Raw genomic sequence first — 19,920 nt, 5'->3', positions numbered from 1 at the left:
ACACAGATGTCCAGCACCTTGCTCGATGAGCAGTTCCAGAGCCACTCCCACACACATACCTCAGTATTGAGCAGAAGGATTCTATACTAAATAATTCTTATGTGCACAAGCTTTGTAGACACTTCTCCTTTTGTTTTTTTCTGAGGTTTTGTGTTGTTTAGGCCAATTACTGTAGTAAAATGGATGGCATGCCTCCATTCACTTTTATAGAAATGAAGCAGGGTCTTACGCCTGGGTCTACGCTGTAGAGACCAGAGGCAGAGTCAGACACGCTGGCTCATTTGGGTAAACCCCCTTCTCAGAGCTTGGGCGCCTCGGACGAGATTTTTATAGGTTTCAAACAACCCAAATTTCTCCTTATTATATATCTTTCCATTAACCACATCTTCTCTGCGTACACGAATTTCCCATTCCACCTTAAACAGTGCAATATTCAAGGTGAAATGACTAATTCTACCAGGGCAACAGTTATTCCTGCTCCATTTAAGGTGGAATTAAAAGTTCTACAGGCCAAAGAAACAGATGTTGCACCATTTAAGGTGGAATGCTTAATTCTGCAGATGCTAGAATGTAACTGTAGCACGTTTAATGTGGAAGAGAATCTTCTGCAGTCAACAGGACACTCACAGGTTTTGCATCATTTAAAGTGGAGAGGAAAAATCTGCCAAGGCCAAAATCAGTAAATACTCATAGTGTCTAAATCTGAGCTGCACATGAGCATTGTACAGAGTGTGAGACCTGTTTCACATCACATCATTCCTCTGTGACTTCCTATGATATAACATTTGAACAATGTATTTCTGGGGAAAATAAAAACGTGCCAACATTAGCCCAAGGAAAACTTGTTGAAATTAGACACAGGAGAAGAAAAGACTGCTGAGAGAAGAAAATAATGAGGTTGAATTAGATGAGCTAGACCTGTGCTGGCTTCACTTTTGAGAGACGTCGTGATGTCCATTTTTTTCTACAATCGTTGGTTTAGGCCAAAACTTTGTAGCCTAAAAATAATTTGAAATAGAATGCATTTAGATACCAAAGATATTCATTGTACCTTGCCTCTGCTTCTCTGTATTTTGTTTTTATAAATATACACTGATCATCGATAACCTTAAAACATCTTTCTTATTGCTCCTATAGGGTAAAATGACTTAAGCTCATTCAGTTCCACTCACTATATCAGTGCTCTTTGTAGTTCTTTAATGACAGTGTAATCCATCTGTTGCTATGCATACTTTGTTACCCCCTTTCATCCTGTCCTTCGCTGGTCAGACCACCCTTGTATCTCAGAAAAAATTGAATCATAACTTGACACTTGCACAAGAATTGATGGTCATATTTCACATGAAACACAGTACTTTGCCTCTTGAAGGCCTATAATTTGAAAGGTTCCTTATAACAGTCATACTTCTGCAGCTGTGTCATTTACAACTGCAGACTGTGTATCCATCTCTTACAGCTGCATTGTCTTACTGCATTACACTGCTGTTCAAGAACCTCTCATAACAGCCAAATTTATGCTTGACCAGACGTTTAATATCATCTCTGAGAGGCATCCTGTATTAAGATGGATGGTGGATTATGGTTTTCACTTGTTTCAGGCATTAATGATGTATGTGTACCCTCTGTTTATCACTGCCTTGTGTATCTCATTGAAAAAAATACAGTCTGTTGGTTGTGGGACTGACACAAGGCTAAGGGTATATATAGAGGAGTTGGACAATGAAACTGAAACACTTGTCATTTTAGTGTGGAAGGTTTCATGGCTAAACTGGAGCAGCCTGGTGGCCAATCTTCACTAACTGCACATTGCACTAGTAAGAGCAGAGTGTGAAGGTTCAATTAGCAGAGGGTAAGAGCACAGTTTTGCTGAAAATATTGCAGTGCACACAACATTATGGGTGACATACCAGAGTTCAAAGAGGACAAATTGTTGGTGCATGTCTTGCTGGTGCATCTGTGACCAGTTTTTGTAATGTATCAAGAGCCACGGTATCCAGGGTAATGTCAGCGTACCACCAAGAAGGACGATACACATCCAACAGAATTAACTGTGGACGCAAGAGGAAGCTGTCTGAAAGGGATGTTCGGGTGCTGACCTGGATTGTGTCCAAGAAACATAAAACCACGGCTGCCCAAATCACGGCAGAGTTAAATGTGCACCTCAACTCTCCTGTTTCCACCAGAACTGTCCGTCGGGAGCTCCACAGGGTCAATACACATGGCCGGGCTGCTGTAGTCAAACCTTTGGTCACTCATGCCAATGCCAAACGTCGGTTTCAATGGTGCAATTATTACCAAACCATTCTGGAGGACCATGTGCATCCAATGGTTCAAACATTGTGTCCTGAAGGCGGTGCCGTGTATCAGGACGACAATGCACCAACACACACAGCAGGACTGGTGAAAGATTGGCTTGATGAACATGAAAGTGAAGTTGAACATCTCCCATGGCCTGCACAGTCACCAGATCTAAATATTATTGAGCCATTTTGGGGTGTTTTGGAGGAGCGAGTCAGGAAACGTTTTCCTCCACCAGCATCACGTAGTGACCTGGCCACTATCCTGCAAGAAGAATGGCTTCAAATCCCTCTGACCACTGTGCAGGACTTGTATATGTCATTCCCAAGACGTATTGACGCTGTATTGGCCGCAAAAGGAGGCCCTACACCATACTAATAAATTATTGTGGTCTAAAACCAGGTTTCAGTTCTTTCTTTCTTTCATTATTTTATAGGAATTTCTTAAATGCATTTGATGTCAGTGGTGTAGACTTTAGAGTTGCACTGCCCCCTCATCTGATTATTTCCAGTCACTGTGCCAGAAGTGTTCATGTGAGAGTGCAAACACGGGTTTAAAATGTGTAAAAAGAGACATAATAATGGTGCAAAAAATAAGAGAACCAAAAATAAACCTGAGTGGAAAAGGAAGCATTTGAACCAAGCTGAAACATCTAAAACAGAAGCTTAAGTGCCTTGTTGACACTGTTGCATGCTTGGAAAAGGGTCATGTGCCTCATTGTCATTTAAAAGAATGGGTATTTAAAGAAACCAATCGTTATGAAAAGGAATAATGGTGCTGTGGTGTTTGATCTTTGTGGTATTTTGAACAAAGGAAATTCTGTAAAAATTTTGGAAAAAGGGTTTAACTTGTCGCCAAATTCGCCTTTGAAGGGGACATACTATGAAACAAATCATGTTTGAGAACATTAGCGCATTCATTTGGGGATCTGGAGCCTACCAACCCTCAAAATAAAACATCACCCTATTATATTCTGGTATGCCTAAGTTTGAAAACATGGGCTGAAATGAGTCATTCTGATTTTGTGCTTCTTCTTCTTACATAGCGTTAAGAGAGTTTAGAATTGTCCTGGATCCTTGTCCAATAATGGCACTGGACCCATATTTATGTGAGTCATAATTAAAGACAAGGTTAAACAAAGCAAACCAACACAATTGAAATAAGTTTGCTGATTGAATTTGGTCAAAACGAGAATGGAGAACAAAGAGGTAATCACTCTGTTTCTGCTCCTCGTGCTTCACTGCCGGGTGCCTAGTGTTCAGAGTAAACAGAGGCTTGTTCTCATTTAAAGAAACATGTGCTAAAACCATCTGTTCTGAGCAGAGCTATTTAGACGAAGTTAGAAGTGTGTTGCTTGATGCTTGTGATACAGCACTTTTGTAGATACCCAAAGCACTGCACATTTCTAGGGTTTCTGACAGCCTGATTCAGTTGTTATTGATTTCCTGAATTTCCACTGGTCAGTTTCACACATGATTTTTGACGGACACAAATCCAGCCTCAAAATTCTACGTGAGTCTGGCATCATTTCGAAATAAGATAAAATGAAAAGGTCAGATTCTACAGACTTAAGAAATGAATCCTATGCTGCAGTGTCCCAAAGATGATAATAAAAACATTAATATACGTTGAATCTGATGCACAGATGAGTTCGTCGGCCACAGAGAGACGGTGTTCGTTTTTTAAGTGTAATGAACTCCTGAAGTGTAAAACAAAAGTGGTCAAATTGGTAAACATTACACGCCACTGCCCTCTGAAGAGTAAAGAATAGCACTGAAGGCTTTATACCCCTCTGGCCTACACTTGGCATTGAGTATGGTGAGCTTGGACTTATTGTTAAAACCGCGTTCGGCATAATTGTTGGCAGACGTTGTTATGTGGCTGTGGAAACAATAAGTGCATTGATTACATCTATCAAGGAGGTCTATTACATTGCATTCAAACTGACTTTATGACTTTAAGAGCTGCTAACCAAGCTCCTCCACCCAGGAGGCACGGACCACAGACCTCCACTGGGTTCTGAATGTGTCTAAGTCAGCAAAACAAGCCCTCTCCTACTGGGAGAAAAGTCATCCGTCTTGAGGAAGCATATCTCTTCAGGAGAAATTAGACCCAGTTGTACAGGGAAGAAGTCCAGTTGTATAAATCTTTTCCACTTTATGTTTCTGTGTTTCTTGCTGTAGCACACTAGACTGCGGATCGTGATGAAATACCAGGTGTCTTCTTCCAGATTTAGAATTGTTGACTCGCTACATGTTGACAGACACATGCATTTTTTAATATAATGGCACCTTTGGGGACCTCTCCAGTCTCCTGGTGGAAAAGCTTTGCGTGGTCCTAATACGCTAGGGATCCTGTCTTCCTTTGGAGGCGATATGAATCTGTCTCAGAACTCGTTAATGACTCTTCCACCATAGGGCTATATATCACTCCATTCCCCATGATTCTCTTGTTTGAAATGAACTGAGGCAGACAGTCTCCAGGCCAGTGGAAGTTTGTATCAGACTGAAAATCATCCGTCAGTGAAAAAGTTCACCATGAGAAATCCAAATAAGTTACTTTTTAGCAAGTTTGTTTTCTCCAGAAAATAGTGAAATACATTTCTTTTTTCTTCTTTTTGTCTGTTCTTCCACAGAAGGAGAAAAGCTGGGAATCAGTGAGCTGAAGCCTGCAGGGCTGTAGAGCCTTCTTACTGTCTACTGTGGTGAAGGGGAAAGCAGGGGCCTGGGTGGATCAGAGTTTGAAACACAGAGGACTTGCCTGAAACTAGGGCTGTGTTTTGCATATGGATCATGTCAGGGATAAGCTGCTGTTCTACAGCTTAAAACCCATCTAACTCATGTGCAATGTAGTGGATTTAATATATTATTTTGCACTATACAAACTGCATGCCCAATACCATGTATGTGTTCAGGAATATTGTGGCTCACGTATTTATGATGCAGCTTTATACAGAACTGAATCATCTCATGAGTTGATGGCTTTCGTATTTTCCTTGTTAAAAGAAGAACCAGGGTTTGGAGGTGTGTGAGTGTGTTCCTTGCTTATTGACTCACATTCACTGCACTTCAGTGGCCCTGGAAAGAATGAGCTTCCTTCTTGAACATTCTGAGTATTTTCACCTTCACCAGTTCATTCAGACCAGGATTCCACTGTGCTCCTGGGGAATAGAAGCTTCTGATCAGGCCTTTCTTTCTGCTACAGTTCTCCTCATCACACAGAAAGTCACAGGAAATGGAGCTGGATGAACTCAGGAAAGTGATCTATCTCTCTTCCACACACATCCACAATCCTGTTGATTCCAACATTCACCCTTTAGTTAATTAAACTAATGACGGAAAGTGCCTTTTGAATAAACAGGCTTTCTGATAAAAATGAGACTTAAGGTTTGTCAAGTATTCATCAATGTTTCACAGAAACAAGAGCAGATTTCAGCGTTTTGAATGATGTATAAACTACTTCATATCTGATCTTTTACGTACAGAAGACATCAAGATTGTCTTCATTTACATAATATCTCATAAAGAACAGCCTGATCTTATGTCACCAGTAAGAGAAAGGCATCTGACAGCTCCGCTCATGAGAAAAGTGTAAAACCTCGACATGATTTTGGTTGTATTTTGATTGTTTTTGATTATAAGCAGTGTCCACCAAAAGGGACATCCACCGGCTCAAGGGCTCTTGAAAGACTTGGTGGAAAAGCTAGGGTCACTGTCACACCACTCTAGGCACGTAGATCCCATCCCTGTCACCGTCTGCGTGGGTTTCCTCCCGTAACCCAAAAATACATATAGGTACAGAGTTGTGAGTGACTGGGTGAGTGTGTGATGGACTGGTTCCCTGTTTAAGGTGTTCTTGCCTTGCACCCAGTGTTTCTGAGTATACTCCAGACCCAAGGTGACCCTGATCAGGAGCTACAAAGAGTGGTCACAAAAGATGAATGATGGTTGTACATTAGTCAGAACGCTATTCAGATTTATTCTGCAGTCTGTTGGCAGGACCTTGTTACCATTTGGGCCCTATGTTGAGAAGCAGGTTTCATTTACACTCCATTTGAACCCAGAAGGGCTGGTATATCTTATTACTGTGCAGTGAATTCTCCTCTGTGACAGACCGCCTTATATAAGCTTCAGTAAAACGTATTAAAACAGCACAGGTAATATGAAGACGGGTAACAATCCCCTTCAGACCTCATACCAACTTATTCATGCTTATTCACAATTAGGCAGTGGTGGAGAAAGCTTGATACCCTTTTTTTAATGGTTTCTCTGCTGTTATATTCATTCCAACAGTGAATAAGAGTCCAGGGCCTGCTCTCACTCTCACTTTCTTTCTGGAAATGTGATTCAAGAATGAAAACAGTGTTTCCATGATGCTAGCAGCCAATCAGTGTTCCCAGTGATAAAAGACCTTGTGTAATGGCAGTGGAATGTTTTTGTGTCAGGAAAGAATCAGACAGTTTTCTAAAAGAAGAATATGGTACATTTTGTTACCTTAGATTAAGGCACTGGCATTGGGGTTAATCAACTACATAGACACATTGACGTTAGATGTAGACCATTACTGCAGCAATATCTCTGTGAATTCAAGGTACATTATAATTTCAAAATTTGTAAACAGTGGTAACAGCCGAATTCCATTGTAAGCAGCTTATATAATCTCCATAGGAGTGCTTTAAATCTTAGGACCTGCCGCATGAGTTTAACATCACCATCCTCCATGCCAAGCATTAGCGAGGAGGGTATACAGCACCAGAAATTAAAATGGCCTCCTTGTTTCTACTGTCAATTTACCACTCATTTTAGCAGCTCCACTGAGCATATAGGTGCATTTTGTACTTCTACTAGTACAGACTAGTTTAGCTGGTGTGTCGCTCTGCATACTTCGGTAGATCACTTTCTCTCTGACCATCAGTAGTCGATCCCAGCAGGACCACCACAATGCAGGTATTACTTTAGTGATGGAATAGAGATAAATGGAGCAACAGATGAACTATAGTCTGTAATTGTAGAACTACAAAGGGCACCATTATGGTAACTGGAGCTGATCAAATGAAAATCATCTGTGTCGAAACAGAAGTGATTTTAATGTTATGGCTTGGTGTATATGCATATACCCTGGTAGATTTTAAAGAGCGATGCTACAGTATCATTACACCTGGGACATTATAAAAGAACAACTGTGTGTTGTGAAATCTACGTTTATTTGAACTTCCTGTTTGTATTCTTACAGTTTGATTTTATTTTGCCTAGAAACATGGGAAAGATCTTCATATTGTAGACAAAAATATAACATTATAATCAATAAAAAAAAGGTCCCAGAATGCACTTCTTTGAGCACCGTGATTCACTTGTTTAGAAAATCTATGCAATACACACTTGTGTAAAATGGATCCAAAACCAAGTCAGCGTATTTCTTCTGTGTAGATTTCCTGATGTAACCAAAAGTCCTCCCAACTTCATTCATGAGGCCTGCAGCATATGTTTAATTGAGCTTACTCAGAAAACATGTATTTCCTCTTGATAATCTAATTACCCGGTAACTCCAGCGGTTTTGTCGGTACCAGATCCAGACAGAGTGCCGCAGGATGTAGAACACTGTAAACGACAGAAAATCAAAACAAAAAGGAATAAAGAATAAAGAATAAAAACATTCGGATGCCTAAGTTTTTTAAAACTGACTGTTCCACTAGAGGTGGTGCAACAGTTACATTCTGGCATTGATGCCGCGTTTGGGTGCTCATGGGAAGGTTGTATATAGCTTCCTCACAGACAGTCACCCGGAGCGGGGCTCGAACCCTTAACCCCAGGACCCTGGAACTGTGACAGAGACACCACCTGCAGCATCTCTGTGCCGTCCACACAGGCTTTAATAATAAAGACAAAAGATTACAGGGTTCATTTATCTTCGTATTCTGAGGCGTATTGTTATTGGTTTTGATGCAGAAACTGCACAGGCCCACAGTGGATCTTGGGTAATTCCCAAGTAAGTGCCATCTGCTGCGGACATATGGGAGTAGTGCATAAAGTGTGCATAGGGGGCGCTTGTGAGCACCCTTGTTGAGGAAAATATAAGAATTGGGACACATTAAAGCCTTGAACACTCACACACAAACACAGGCAGCGAGGGTGCAAGCGCGAGTATTGGGATGGGGGTAACTCTCCCTAACTTAACCTGAGGGGGCTTTTTCGTTAATTTGCAGGGCCCTACGCAGAGTGTGTAGTGAGCATATAGGGCAGTCCGGCTCTGGATAAGGCTGTATTTTTCCTTTCAGGCTACGTTAACGTGGCAGAATAAGCTGATGGTAAAAAAAAAACGTGAAAGAATCAGTGTATGTTCACGTTGCTTTGAACGATTCTTACTCCATATCCTGGGGCTTTAGGGCTTATGTGGGGCATCTATACTTACGGTATTTCCATTAAGTCTTACAGGTTTTACCAGCCAGGGTTCGGTTTATGATAAAAGACTGCTTCAAATTGTGTTTGGCTTTTAAGGAGTGCTTCTGATCAAACTAAGTGCTATGTCGAAGGGGAAATATCATTAAGCTGACCTGATATTTTTTTGCGTGCAGTTTCAGAAAGGTTTGGACCTTTGAATACAATCTTTCAAACCAATGGCTTGTGTTTTTACAGATACTACTTTTTTTTATATAGTTACTACTATACAGCTATTGTATTTCTATTTCTTCAGAAGCTATAAAAAATAAAACAGCATTTGTGGTAAAATGAGTAAGCTGCACTAAGATAAAGCAAGGGGGTAAAATATTTTTTTTCCCCCTATATTGAGGTAATTGGTCAAATGTAGATATTACGAAGCACTCTGAGACAGTACACCCAGTCAGGGGGCAGTTGATGGTACGCCATTTTGTTCCCATCCAGCCGCAGTATCTTCATGAGTGAATATGATGTTGGACCCACTGTCCGGCAGAGACTGGACACATTAAATTCTGGAAGAAAAGGCAAAAGGCATGTCTTTAGTGTCATTACTCAATACGTATATCTCCAGTGGTTTATAGACACCCCTGTGTGAGTAGTGAATTCAGCTGCTTTATGGCGAACCACAGCGGACGCACAGCTTGTGTGATCAGGAAAACGGAATCTTTTTCTCATCATCATGATGCTGACCTTAGGGATATAAATTCCCTCTGCTAGTGGCCTGTGTGGCAGTGCAGAAGTGGGACTGCATTCTCTGGACTCTCTAGAACTAATCATCTAACATCTTGGCCTCTCTCTGGGCTGAGTGCCATCAGATCTTCAATAGCCATGCTCCAACATCTCTATTGAACATTTCCAGATGAGTAGAGGCACTTAGTGCAGCAAAAGGGGAAAACATACAGAAGGAATGTTATAAAAGGGCTTCTGTTCTTAACAAAAAAACTGCTACATTAGGCATCTTACAAATATATATCTTTTTACTGGCACCAGTGTTGAAGCATCGTACTCGTACAGAAGATAGGTGTCTACACGAAACTGAATGGGTTGCAGGTGTACTGGCATCCACTCATAATGTAGGTTATAATACAGGGAAGGGCCATATTCCAACCAATGACTCGTTGCATTCATTTATTCCGTGTCTAAATGGTTTTGGTGCCTGCATAGAACTAGACAACCTACCTTTGGTCTTATTACGGCTGCTAATGTCATGTCTGCTGAAAATCTTTGTGGAAAACAAGCGGACATTCATTCCTTTTGCTTCACGATCAAAACATTTCCTTCTTCCAAAGGGGCAGGTCTTATTTCTGCTCTTTTTTCTGTGTCTGTTTTTAGGTTGTTGACCTGACGGTTTGGTGTCTGAACACATAATCCCCAGCACTTTAGAACAGCTGTCTGTATAAACCTAAGTGTATTGGTCATTTATTATGACTTTCCTAATAACTGTCCTGCTTTGCACATCAGTCAGAAATAATGACACTGTGGACAAACTGGTAAACCGCTATTTAAAAGAGCAGCTATTTCCCTCTCTATTCAAAAGTGGGTGAATCATAAGCGCTGTGGCTCTTGTAACTGAATGTTATATATTCCTGAGAGAGAGAGAGAGAGAGACAGAGAGAGAGAGAGAGAGAGAGAGAGAGAGAGAGAGAGAATGGGGGAGGGAACACAATGTGCTTTTGGGTACTGATGGATTCCGCATGGAGTGTTCACAGATGTTTCCAGATTGTTCTCCCACCACTCCTCGTCCCTCCCACTTCATTAGCTAACCCCTCTTTCCTCTTCCTCTCTAGCCTTGTGTCTCTCACAGACCCCGTCGTCTGCATCTTGTAACTGTGACAAATACTTTATAAAGGGAGTCTGCTGATGGACTTTCTCCCCCTTCCTTTCAACCATGTCACATTTTCCATCATTTTTCTCATGGTGCAGTGTTGATGTTTTCATGCCAAGGACTATTTCATGCATCTGATGTCATGCTTTTCCTGTCTCCATGCAAACACTGCGACAGACCTCAGTTATCAAGCAGCACAAGCCCCGCAAGCTGTGTGAATTTACGCATTGCTTGCAGCTATGACTTCATCCGCTTTTTTTGAAAATTAATTTTACAGTGAATGTTTAGGTGTCAAAGCCACAGTCCATTTGTCTTTCTAGTTTCATGCAAATTACTAATATTTACAGTTTCTGGGCAGCTGTGGCCTAATGGTTTGAGAAGCGGGCTTGGGACTGGAATGTTGCAAGTTCCATCCCCATGACCGGCAGGAAATTGGGAGAGGTGGAGCGAAGGATCAGCTTTATCTCCTCCCTCAACATCCATGGTTAAAGGGGTCTTGAACAGAACATCTAATCCTAAACCGCTCCCCAGCGCTGGGGATGGCTGGCCACCACTCCAGGTGTGAGTGTGCTCTCCGCACCTCGTGCATCAGTGTGTGTGTGTTATATGCAGAGGAAACATTTTGCTGTATGTTGAGCAATGACAATAAATACTCATTTATCACTTTGTTCTTTGGTCATTAGACTCTTTTGTAATCATGTGGGCTACTGAGTAAATCACAGCAATGATCCTTATTGCCTATATCAAGTGCCCATTCACGGTAGTGTTGCCAGTCGTCCTGTATGTGGACACGAAAAGATGTGTTCCAGTTGACCCTACACAGGACGTGTTCCGTATTTTTGAGTTCACATTTTTATGGCAATGGTTTGAGACAGAAACATGCAGCTCTCTCTCAGCCGGAGCAAGGAGTAGATTCTCCATTGCTTTTCATTGGTCGTCACCTTTATTTAGTCAATCAGCAGCCAGAGCTATCTGTCCATCATCCAGCGCTGCAGCCAATGGAGTCACAGTCCATCCTACAGGGGGCGCTGAGAGCAGGTAAGTGCTGAAAACATCCTGAAGGACTGAGCATCAGGCCGCCTTTTGCTTCTGAAATGTTTCAGAATTGGCTCGGATTGTTTTTACATAAAATGTTGGGCTTACATAAAAGCTACAGCAAGTGCATCCTCCATTTTGACTCTACATTACTGCTTTACAAAATCCAGGCTCAGGGAAGCTCTTTGTGAAGTTTTGCTCACAGAATATATTCAAACCAGATGTGTGCAGTGTGAAATTGCTCATCACGGTGAGCTCCACTGAAAACTGAATCTTACTTTACTTACCAAAGGCTGTCGGAACACTAGATTATAGGAACAATCAGATGTCATACCTAATGCAGGAAACATTCCCTGCTCATAATTTACCCACTGAATCATTCATTCATTCATTCATTGTCTGTAACCCTTATCCAGTTCAGGGTCGCGGTGGGTCCAGAGCCTACCTGGAATCATAGGGCGCAAGGCAGGAACACACCCTGGAGGGGGCGCCAGTCCTTCACAGGGCAACACACACTCACACATTCACACCTACGGACACTTTTGAGTGGCCAATCCACCTACCAACGTGTGTTTTTGGACTGTGGGAGGAAACCGGAGCACCCGGAGGAAACCCACGCAGACACGAACATTCAGTTATTATCTCACCTTTGATGTGATTGACCTCTAGATAGAGATACTGGAGGGTGGTGGGAACAACTGGGATTTCCGTGAGCTGATTATAAGAGAGGTCCAGTTCCACTAGAGAGGTCACATTGAAGGCATCAGAGGCCAGCGCTTTGTTTTTTAGCTGATTGCGGCTGAGACGTAAATAGCGGAGTGCATTAAAGCCTTGGAGGCTGTCCTCAGACATGCCTTTCAGAGCATTGCTGGAGAGGTAGAGCTGTTGAACAGATGGAGGCAGATGCTTGGGGAATATGTCCAGGAGATTTTGACTGAGATCCAGTAAGTTCAGTGATGAGAGCCCTGGTGGTGAACAAGACAGACACAACACCATCATTTCTGTGTTTACATCAGAGGCTGTGAAAGCTATGGCCACTAATTCACACTTTCCACAGATTTCCACTGCGGGAGGAAACGTCAAATGCACAACAAGTGTTTCCAAGGATGGAGTAAGTGTTTGAGAGGAGATTATTTGTTTGACCTCGATCATAAGGAGTAAGAGACAAAAGAAAAAGTAAATTTGCCACTTACCTTTGAAGTCAGCCTCACCGATAGTCTTCAGCCAATTGCCTTGCAGCAGAAGCAGCGTTAGATTCTGTAGATTTTGAAAATCTCCAGGGTTAATCTTCTCAATGTGGTTGTATGCAAGTCGAAGCTGCTTGAGGCCGCTGGGTAACCCTTTCGGCACCGCTGTCAGGTTGTTATGGCTCATGAAGAGGTTTACTAATCTGGTCAGATTTGATAGTAATATGCGATCAAGTCTATCGCTGAGAACTTGGTTGCGGTCCACAATCAGCCATCGTAAACTGGAGGCATTGCTGAAGGCCCCAGATTTGAAGCCAGTGACTGCATTACCCTGCAGAAAGAGGTACTGTGTCCTGGAGGGAAGGTCCTCCGGAAGGTGGTGCAGGCCCCTGTACTCGCAGTATACAGCTGTAGGCCACTGGATGGGACAGTCGCATTCCAGAGGGCAGCTCTGGCTGTTGACCGCTCTGAACCAACCTGGCCCCATCCGATCCCTCAGGGTCATCACGCTGGGCTCTCCAAGAAAGCGGTTGATCCACAGGGGCACGCCACCGTAATCCATGTCTATTGTTATGGCCCGTGTTGGCCCACACACAGACAATATTAATAGTAGTGGCTTGATGTCCATCTCTTGGCCTGCGTAAGCTAAACAAAAACAGACCATAATGACACATTGTGCCCTTGATACAGCATGTTATTACAGAGAGTGCAGGATGCACCTTTATAAATATGATTTACCATATTAAACATGGCAAGCTCAGGGCTGATAAATGGTAGCTTCGACATTTGCCATTTGAAAGACAGCAGAGAAGGTAGTGTTATGGTCTCTTGGTACCCGTCAACTTTGGCAGCACATGTTTTTTTTCAAGTTTACATCCAGGTATTGATAGAGTCCTTGCTAACACATCATTAATAGGTCTTTACAAAAAAACACAGCTCAGTTCCTCATTCAAAACTGCAAAGGCTTTAAAGCTGTGTTACAAATTTTCCATTTACACTGTATCATTTTTTCCAGCCCTCTACCCCACTGCTCCTAACCACCCTAAGCCAAACAAACATCATAACTCTGCTTGCATGTTACAAGAATGCACGTACCTCTGTTTTCACAACCAGCTGATGACGTTGGAGTCTGCAGAGATAATGCAGCTTGTTCTCGCTTCTTCTTGCAGCAGCTTTTGCAGGTTACTGCAGACGGTTTCTGCAGGCAACCTGCGGAGCTTCCCCTGCTACTGAAGCATTCCTCACTCTTTCATGGCCAAGGCCCCAGAGTCCTTCCTCACTTCCATTCCATACCCTGAAGCCTCAGAGTTTCCTTTTACTTTTCTTTTTTTTTGTCCTTTAACTTGCCTCAGCTGTCTATGGTTAAAGGCAGCAACATTTGGTAGAAATGTGTGTTGGAAAAGCTCTAAGGAGATTCCTAGGGAATAATTTTTTATTGGGGGAAGGCTTTATTGTATGGTTAATAATATTTATATAGAACTATATTGCTTTGCATATTAATTATTCTGTTTTAAAATTGTGGGGAAACGCTGTTCTCTCTGGTTTGTGTCTGTTCAGAATCTCAGTGTCTTTTAAGGTGGAAAAGTATGTTTCAGGAGAAAAACAGAACTGTTTGTGCACAGCTGAAGTATAACTTGTCTGTAAGTGTTTATTCAGTGTCTGAATTCCCACAGAAACTCATTTTTAACTTGAGTTATTTAGTTTTGTAGCGCTGTCTGTGATGCAGTTGGCCATCTCAGGAGTTTGGAGACATTTACACTTTAAGTGATCAAAACAGGACAAAAATAATCAATATTACTCACCTATGGAGCTGGAATAGAGCAACACATTAGACCATTTTTGAGCATGCACCAGACTGGAGAGCAGCAAATGGCCAGAATTTGATTTTTTATTTAAATTGTGAACATCACGTTTAATTTATGCACATTAATGTCCTATTAACAGCCCCTGACAAAACAAAGTACTATGCAAACAATGCAAAAGTTACAGTACATGCCATGGGGCAAGTGAGAGAGAGCCTCTCTGCTTAATCCCATGAACAGCAATCTGACTGAGAGCTCTAAGAGAGTCCAGATACGCTGCTAAAGCTACAGTGGACCTGGGGAGCCAAACAGACCCTGTGTGGATGTGGTACAGCTGCAAAACCCTCTTCTGCAAGTGCCTGACAGTATTTTGGGGTTGGAAAGCTGAGAGCTGTCAGAGTGCCCCCTACCACAAAAACAAACTATCACAGTCTCAATGGAGCTTTGTATTTCAGTATTTTTCACTGCAATCCTCCCTTGTTTGTTTGTTTATATAAATGAATGTATGTATAGGTTTCCATATACAGCACTGTGCAAAAGTCAGAGACCACCCTCCACTTGTTGCTTAATTTCCAGTCGAAATTTCCATTAACGACAAGTCATTTCCTGGATATTTTTCTGCAGAAATAAGATAACAGCGAATGTATTTGCATAAGGAAATGATTTTACATTACAATATGGCAATTAAAAAAAATGGAAATCCTCGCACCAAAGCTGTCACCGTCTGATAAACAGCACTTAAAGCGACCATCTGAGGCCCCATCTACAGGTCAGGATGTGTTTTTAAAAAACTGAGATTTTCCTCCCTCTAATCCAGTAGGGGCCATAGCACCTATTTAAGAGAGACATTAAAACATTATAAAGCACGAGAGAAACACAGATTTAATCCCAAATCACTCAGTTTTTCCTATATATTGCAGTTCGCAAGTCAGGAAATGAATGAATCTAGATCTAAATAATGCATTATATGTTTCAAATACAACATAATCTTCTGCTAGCTGTAAGTATATTGTAGTTTAATGACTTATGTGCTTCACAATAGAGAGAGTGAGGAGCTACTGGTTTTAGCCTGAGAAAGGCACGCTGTGTGATGTCACCATTTCCGAAAATATCAGTTCTTCTCGTCCACACGAAAACAGCGACTATGGGCTTTTTTTTTAAAATTCACCTTGTGAAGCGTTTTTGAAAACCTCCATTTTCAGTGCCCTAAAACACAGTGTGGATGGGAAGCCAAAACACAGACAAAAACCTCTTTTTAAAAATAAACAGATCTGTGTGGGTGGGACCTAAGAAAAGGAAATGGACAAGAAAGAAGCATATCTGTTGCCAAGTTGACTGTGTGGATTGATTTGTTGTGGTGACCCCTCAAATATGACCCCCAAAAAATGGACCAACTTTACTTGCACTTACTGGTCAATTTGACTGGATAAATCAGTACATAAACAGTATTCCCTTACATCTGCACAGCTCTGTATGCAATCCAATACTTTATTTGCTGTACCTTCCCTAGCTTAAATGTTGCTTAAATGAGATATTTGTACGTCAACACAAATCCAGTGTGTACAACTTGAAGCAAAGTGTTTGAATGACATTTTCGTAAGTGTATGTTTTGCGGATATGTACAACGTGCAGCTGTTCTCAAGTTCCCTGTCTAAGGTCCAAAATCGCTTTTAAACATTCTTTTTAAACAAAAATATTTATTCCCTGTGGTTTTCTAGAGGCCTATAGCTGATCTAAACCTTGTTAGACACTAGTTGTCATCATGTAGCCTGTCTTTGCGAGAAAACGGTGAAAAAATGGCTGGGATGAAAAACCTTACACACTACATGTTCAAAATATGTAAGCATTCTTTTTAACAAAATATTTGTCTATTTGTGCCGCACTCTTATCTGGCAGATGCTTAAAATTAAGCACAAGGCCAAGCAACACTTGCAGTCGGATGTTAGAGGATGCCACCTATCATTCAATTCAGTTTGTAAATGTTTAGTGCCAGTTAGAGCTGCCCTAGACAACTGTAACTGTCCTATTTTCACGTTCCCACAACCAAACCAATGCACATAAGCTTAAGATGGTCATGGACAAGGTGAGTGATGATCACTCTTTACCCTCTGGAGTCTGACATACAAACCTTTATTTGATGAATGCCAGGAGAAAAGTACCATCCTTAATGCATCCTGCCAATTGAAAGGTTTGATGGAGGAGGATGTAGTGATATGGATGCAGTCCACAATGACACATGTGAAACAGGTTGTTTACAAATGATTTCACGTCTGAGCTGCAGATGGAGGGCAGGAAGTTATTTTCCACACAGGGAGCTCTATCTCACACTCATAATGCCTGCGGTTTTCATTGTTTACGATTGCTCAAAATTATTTCAACTGAAAAACCACAAGAAGCTTCATCAAGTACCAAAAGTTGTTTTCCATGAGGGAGAAAAATGCAAAAATTAATTGAAGAACGGCAGCAAATATGGCTTTGGCTTGAATAGGAACACCAATGGTCAGGCAGTAATACTGTTGTATTGTGTTATTATTGTATAAAAGATATTAAGAGTTGTATGTGTCGAAATTGCTTCTACTTGGAGTCACTGCATTTGCGGCACCAGAGGGGGTTCAGTTCTGCTCAGTTCTTTACTGGTGAAACTCACACCAGACTCCTAATGGGGTGTTTAATGTTTCACATGGTTTTCCTTGTGAATGCATAATTTCAGTGACCACAGCATAATTCCACACTGGTTCTTTCCTTCCCATTACCCTCTAACATTTATGTAGTACCTCAGGACAGCTGCATGAACCTGTTTAAAAATATGACAAGGTTCCCAGATGCAGATTAAGCCTAATGTAGACAAAATAAGAATTAATGGTGAACTAATGCAGTGAGACGTGTTGGCAATTCATCATTTGTATCATTGCATGTTTATTCCCTTAAAGGCAATGTTCAAGATTTTAATCAAAAAACAGTTCTATTAAATTCTAAGGAAGTTTCCGCACCATTTGCTATAGCTCACCAATCTGTTCTGATCTGGTCTAATGTGTTTACGAAATCCCAGTGTTAGTAAATGGGTAAGAAAAACAGTGTTGGTCCGGTACGCTAGGCTTTCTCTTCTCTGCTGACTTATTTATTCTGTTTTGGATTGCTTAAGGTGGAAATGAGGCTAAATTCGGGAGACCGCTAACTGCATAAAAGAAAACACAGACCGAAAGTGCTACAAAGCGAAACAACTTGAGTTTCAGTGGTGATTCAAAAAGTGAATAAAAACTTAGACACGTATTTCAGGCACGTACAAACAACTGTCGTTTTTGTCCTCAAAAATACCGGTCCACCTTAAAAGATGTGGCGCGTTTGAATGCAAACCAATGTCAAAGACGTTGCCTTTAACACACATTTATTTATTAATGAACACGACTTAATATACGAAATATACACCAAACATCACTGAGATTTTGTTTTTAATTAATATTGTTATATGATTCAGTTTCAACACATGTTGGTAGGTGGATCCAAAGGCTATTCATAGGTCCATATGTGAGAATGTGATGACCTGTGGTGGACTGGCATCCCATCCAGGGTGTGTTCCTGCCTTGTGATCATTGATTCCAGGTAAGTTCTGGACACAACATGAACAGGATTAAATGATGTGAACACATGCCCTGGCTATGTTTGTAATAGTGTGGTACTATACTCTTTATACTCTTCTCTGAACTTTACAGGGTTTTATTTGAATCTAGTGGCCTGAATGTGTCAGAGATTCTGTACTAAACCTATTTTAAACATGGCTGCCCCTATGTAGGGGATTCTCCCTATGGAACATATACTAATTTAATTCAGGGTCTAAAAAGATATTCTTCAATGGCCTCATGTTTGTTGCAGTTTATAATAAAGATATGTAAAGATAATGAACAATCACTTACATTAATATTGCTTGCTTATAATGGAATGTTATTGAATTGCCAAAAAATGTACCATGAAAGCTTCCTGTACACAGCAACTAGCAACACAGGAAGCATTGCCTAATATTAATTTGTCGACCACAGTCTACTCAGCCATGACAAAGTTGGACTGCCAGAATGTGCTGCAGTGACTTACTCCTGTGAAAGTGTATGAATCCAGGACCTTTTTGCCCTTCATCTTTTGATGGCTGGCCACTTAATTTCATGAAAACATTGACTTAACCCCGACAGGATTAAGTTTTGTCTGAAGCAGCGTGTTTGTGAAAAGGTAGCACATGCCATTCCCCAGAACCCAGCAGTCTGCTACTGGATGCCTGATGTTTTTTCCATGAAAACAGAAGGAAATGAAGGAACCATGCAGTGCTCTTTTGGAACAAGACCCTCACTCTCCTGAATCATGTGTGTGTCTGTCATTTATCATTTAGGCATCAATATTTGTATCTTGTTTATACTACAGATCTTTTCTGATTGTAAATTAGTCACATTTTCATCCTTTTAAATGTATGTTGATGTTTTATTTATTTATTTATGTATATAAAGCACTTATTAACAAAGGACATTTTCAGCAGGCGCTCAAATAAAAAGAATGGTTTAGTTCTGTTGCTCTCCAATTAAAAGATCCACATCATTATGTTCAATGAGAACAGGATATTTTTGGGCATTGGGAGCCCTCACTGGTGTCGTACTAAACAGTTCTAATGTAAATATTAGAATCAATGTGAACTGTTTTGGATGCAAAAATCTACACAGATATTTATGTGTTTATGTTTTTTTTCCTCATATGTTTGCACCTAAATCTGTTCTAATTACATAACAGTGGGTTCTAGAAGAATAAGGATAATAAATAAATATTACAATTAATAATTACAACTGAAGAAGTACACAGAAAGTGTATTGTAGGTCAGGTCAACCGCTTTTAACATGCATCGTAGGGGAGTAGATACATCTCAGTGTGTGGGGTTTTTTTAATTTTTATTTTCTTTACGCTTTTCTTCTTTCAAGTCGTCTTTCACTTATTCAAAATTCACTCATGCTGTTGCTAAGTGCTGCTGCAGTTGTCCCTATATGACCGAGCAGTGAGAGAAATGGAACAGCAGAGCGAGAGATGAGTCAAATCCCATGTCTGAATGCTGAGTAACACCTACCACTTTCATCCAGATGCTGTGTTTTGTCGTTGTGGCTTGGCAAGGCTTCCCCACGGCAGAGGGCTGACCGCAGTCCTTCCACAAAGGTTCTATCACAGCCAAGAGTAAACACCGAGCGCCAGCCAGCAGTGTGTATCCAACAAACAGGAAAAGCTGCAGCTCTGTGCATGTGCACATTGCAAGGTATATACAGGTTTTGACTTGAGGAGAGTTTGTGGGTGGGTGGAAAACATCATATTGTATC

At 41.2% G+C, this 19,920-nt stretch overlaps 1 protein-coding gene across 1 annotated transcript; it reads right to left on the bottom strand.

Moving 5' to 3' along the window:
- Positions 1 to 9,092: 9,092 nt before the first annotated feature.
- Positions 9,093 to 19,715, bottom strand: zgc:113307 (uncharacterized protein LOC553753 homolog). The gene is made up of 4 exons (XM_066671717.1): positions 19,677 to 19,715; positions 12,786 to 13,424; positions 12,240 to 12,557; positions 9,093 to 9,244 (listed from the first exon to the last, which is right to left on the bottom strand). Exons 2-4 carry the CDS (start codon positions 13,405 to 13,407, stop codon positions 9,093 to 9,095), a joined length of 1,092 nt encoding a protein of 363 aa, XP_066527814.1. The 5' UTR covers positions 13,408 to 13,424; positions 19,677 to 19,715.
- Between the last annotated feature and the right edge of the window lie 205 nt (positions 19,716 to 19,920).

Source organism: Hoplias malabaricus, chromosome 5, assembly GCF_029633855.1.
Source record: "Hoplias malabaricus isolate fHopMal1 chromosome 5, fHopMal1.hap1, whole genome shotgun sequence".
NCBI lineage: Eukaryota > Metazoa > Chordata > Actinopteri > Characiformes > Erythrinidae > Hoplias > Hoplias malabaricus.
This window is presented reverse-complemented; position numbering and strand designations above follow the sequence as displayed.

Excerpts from the sequence above, each read along its gene's own strand:
- zgc:113307 (XM_066671717.1), bottom strand. The coding sequence starts at position 13,407 with ATGGACATCAAGCCACTACTATTAATATTGTCTGTGTGTGGGCCAACA. Across the intron at positions 12,558-12,785 it reads CGGTGAGGCTGACTTCAAAG|GGCTCTCATCACTGAACTTA; the intron begins GTAAGTGGCAAA and ends GTTCACCACCAG. Across the intron at positions 9,245-12,239 it reads AGAGGTCAATCACATCAAAG|AATTTAATGTGTCCAGTCTC; the intron begins GTGAGATAATAA and ends CTTTTCTTCCAG.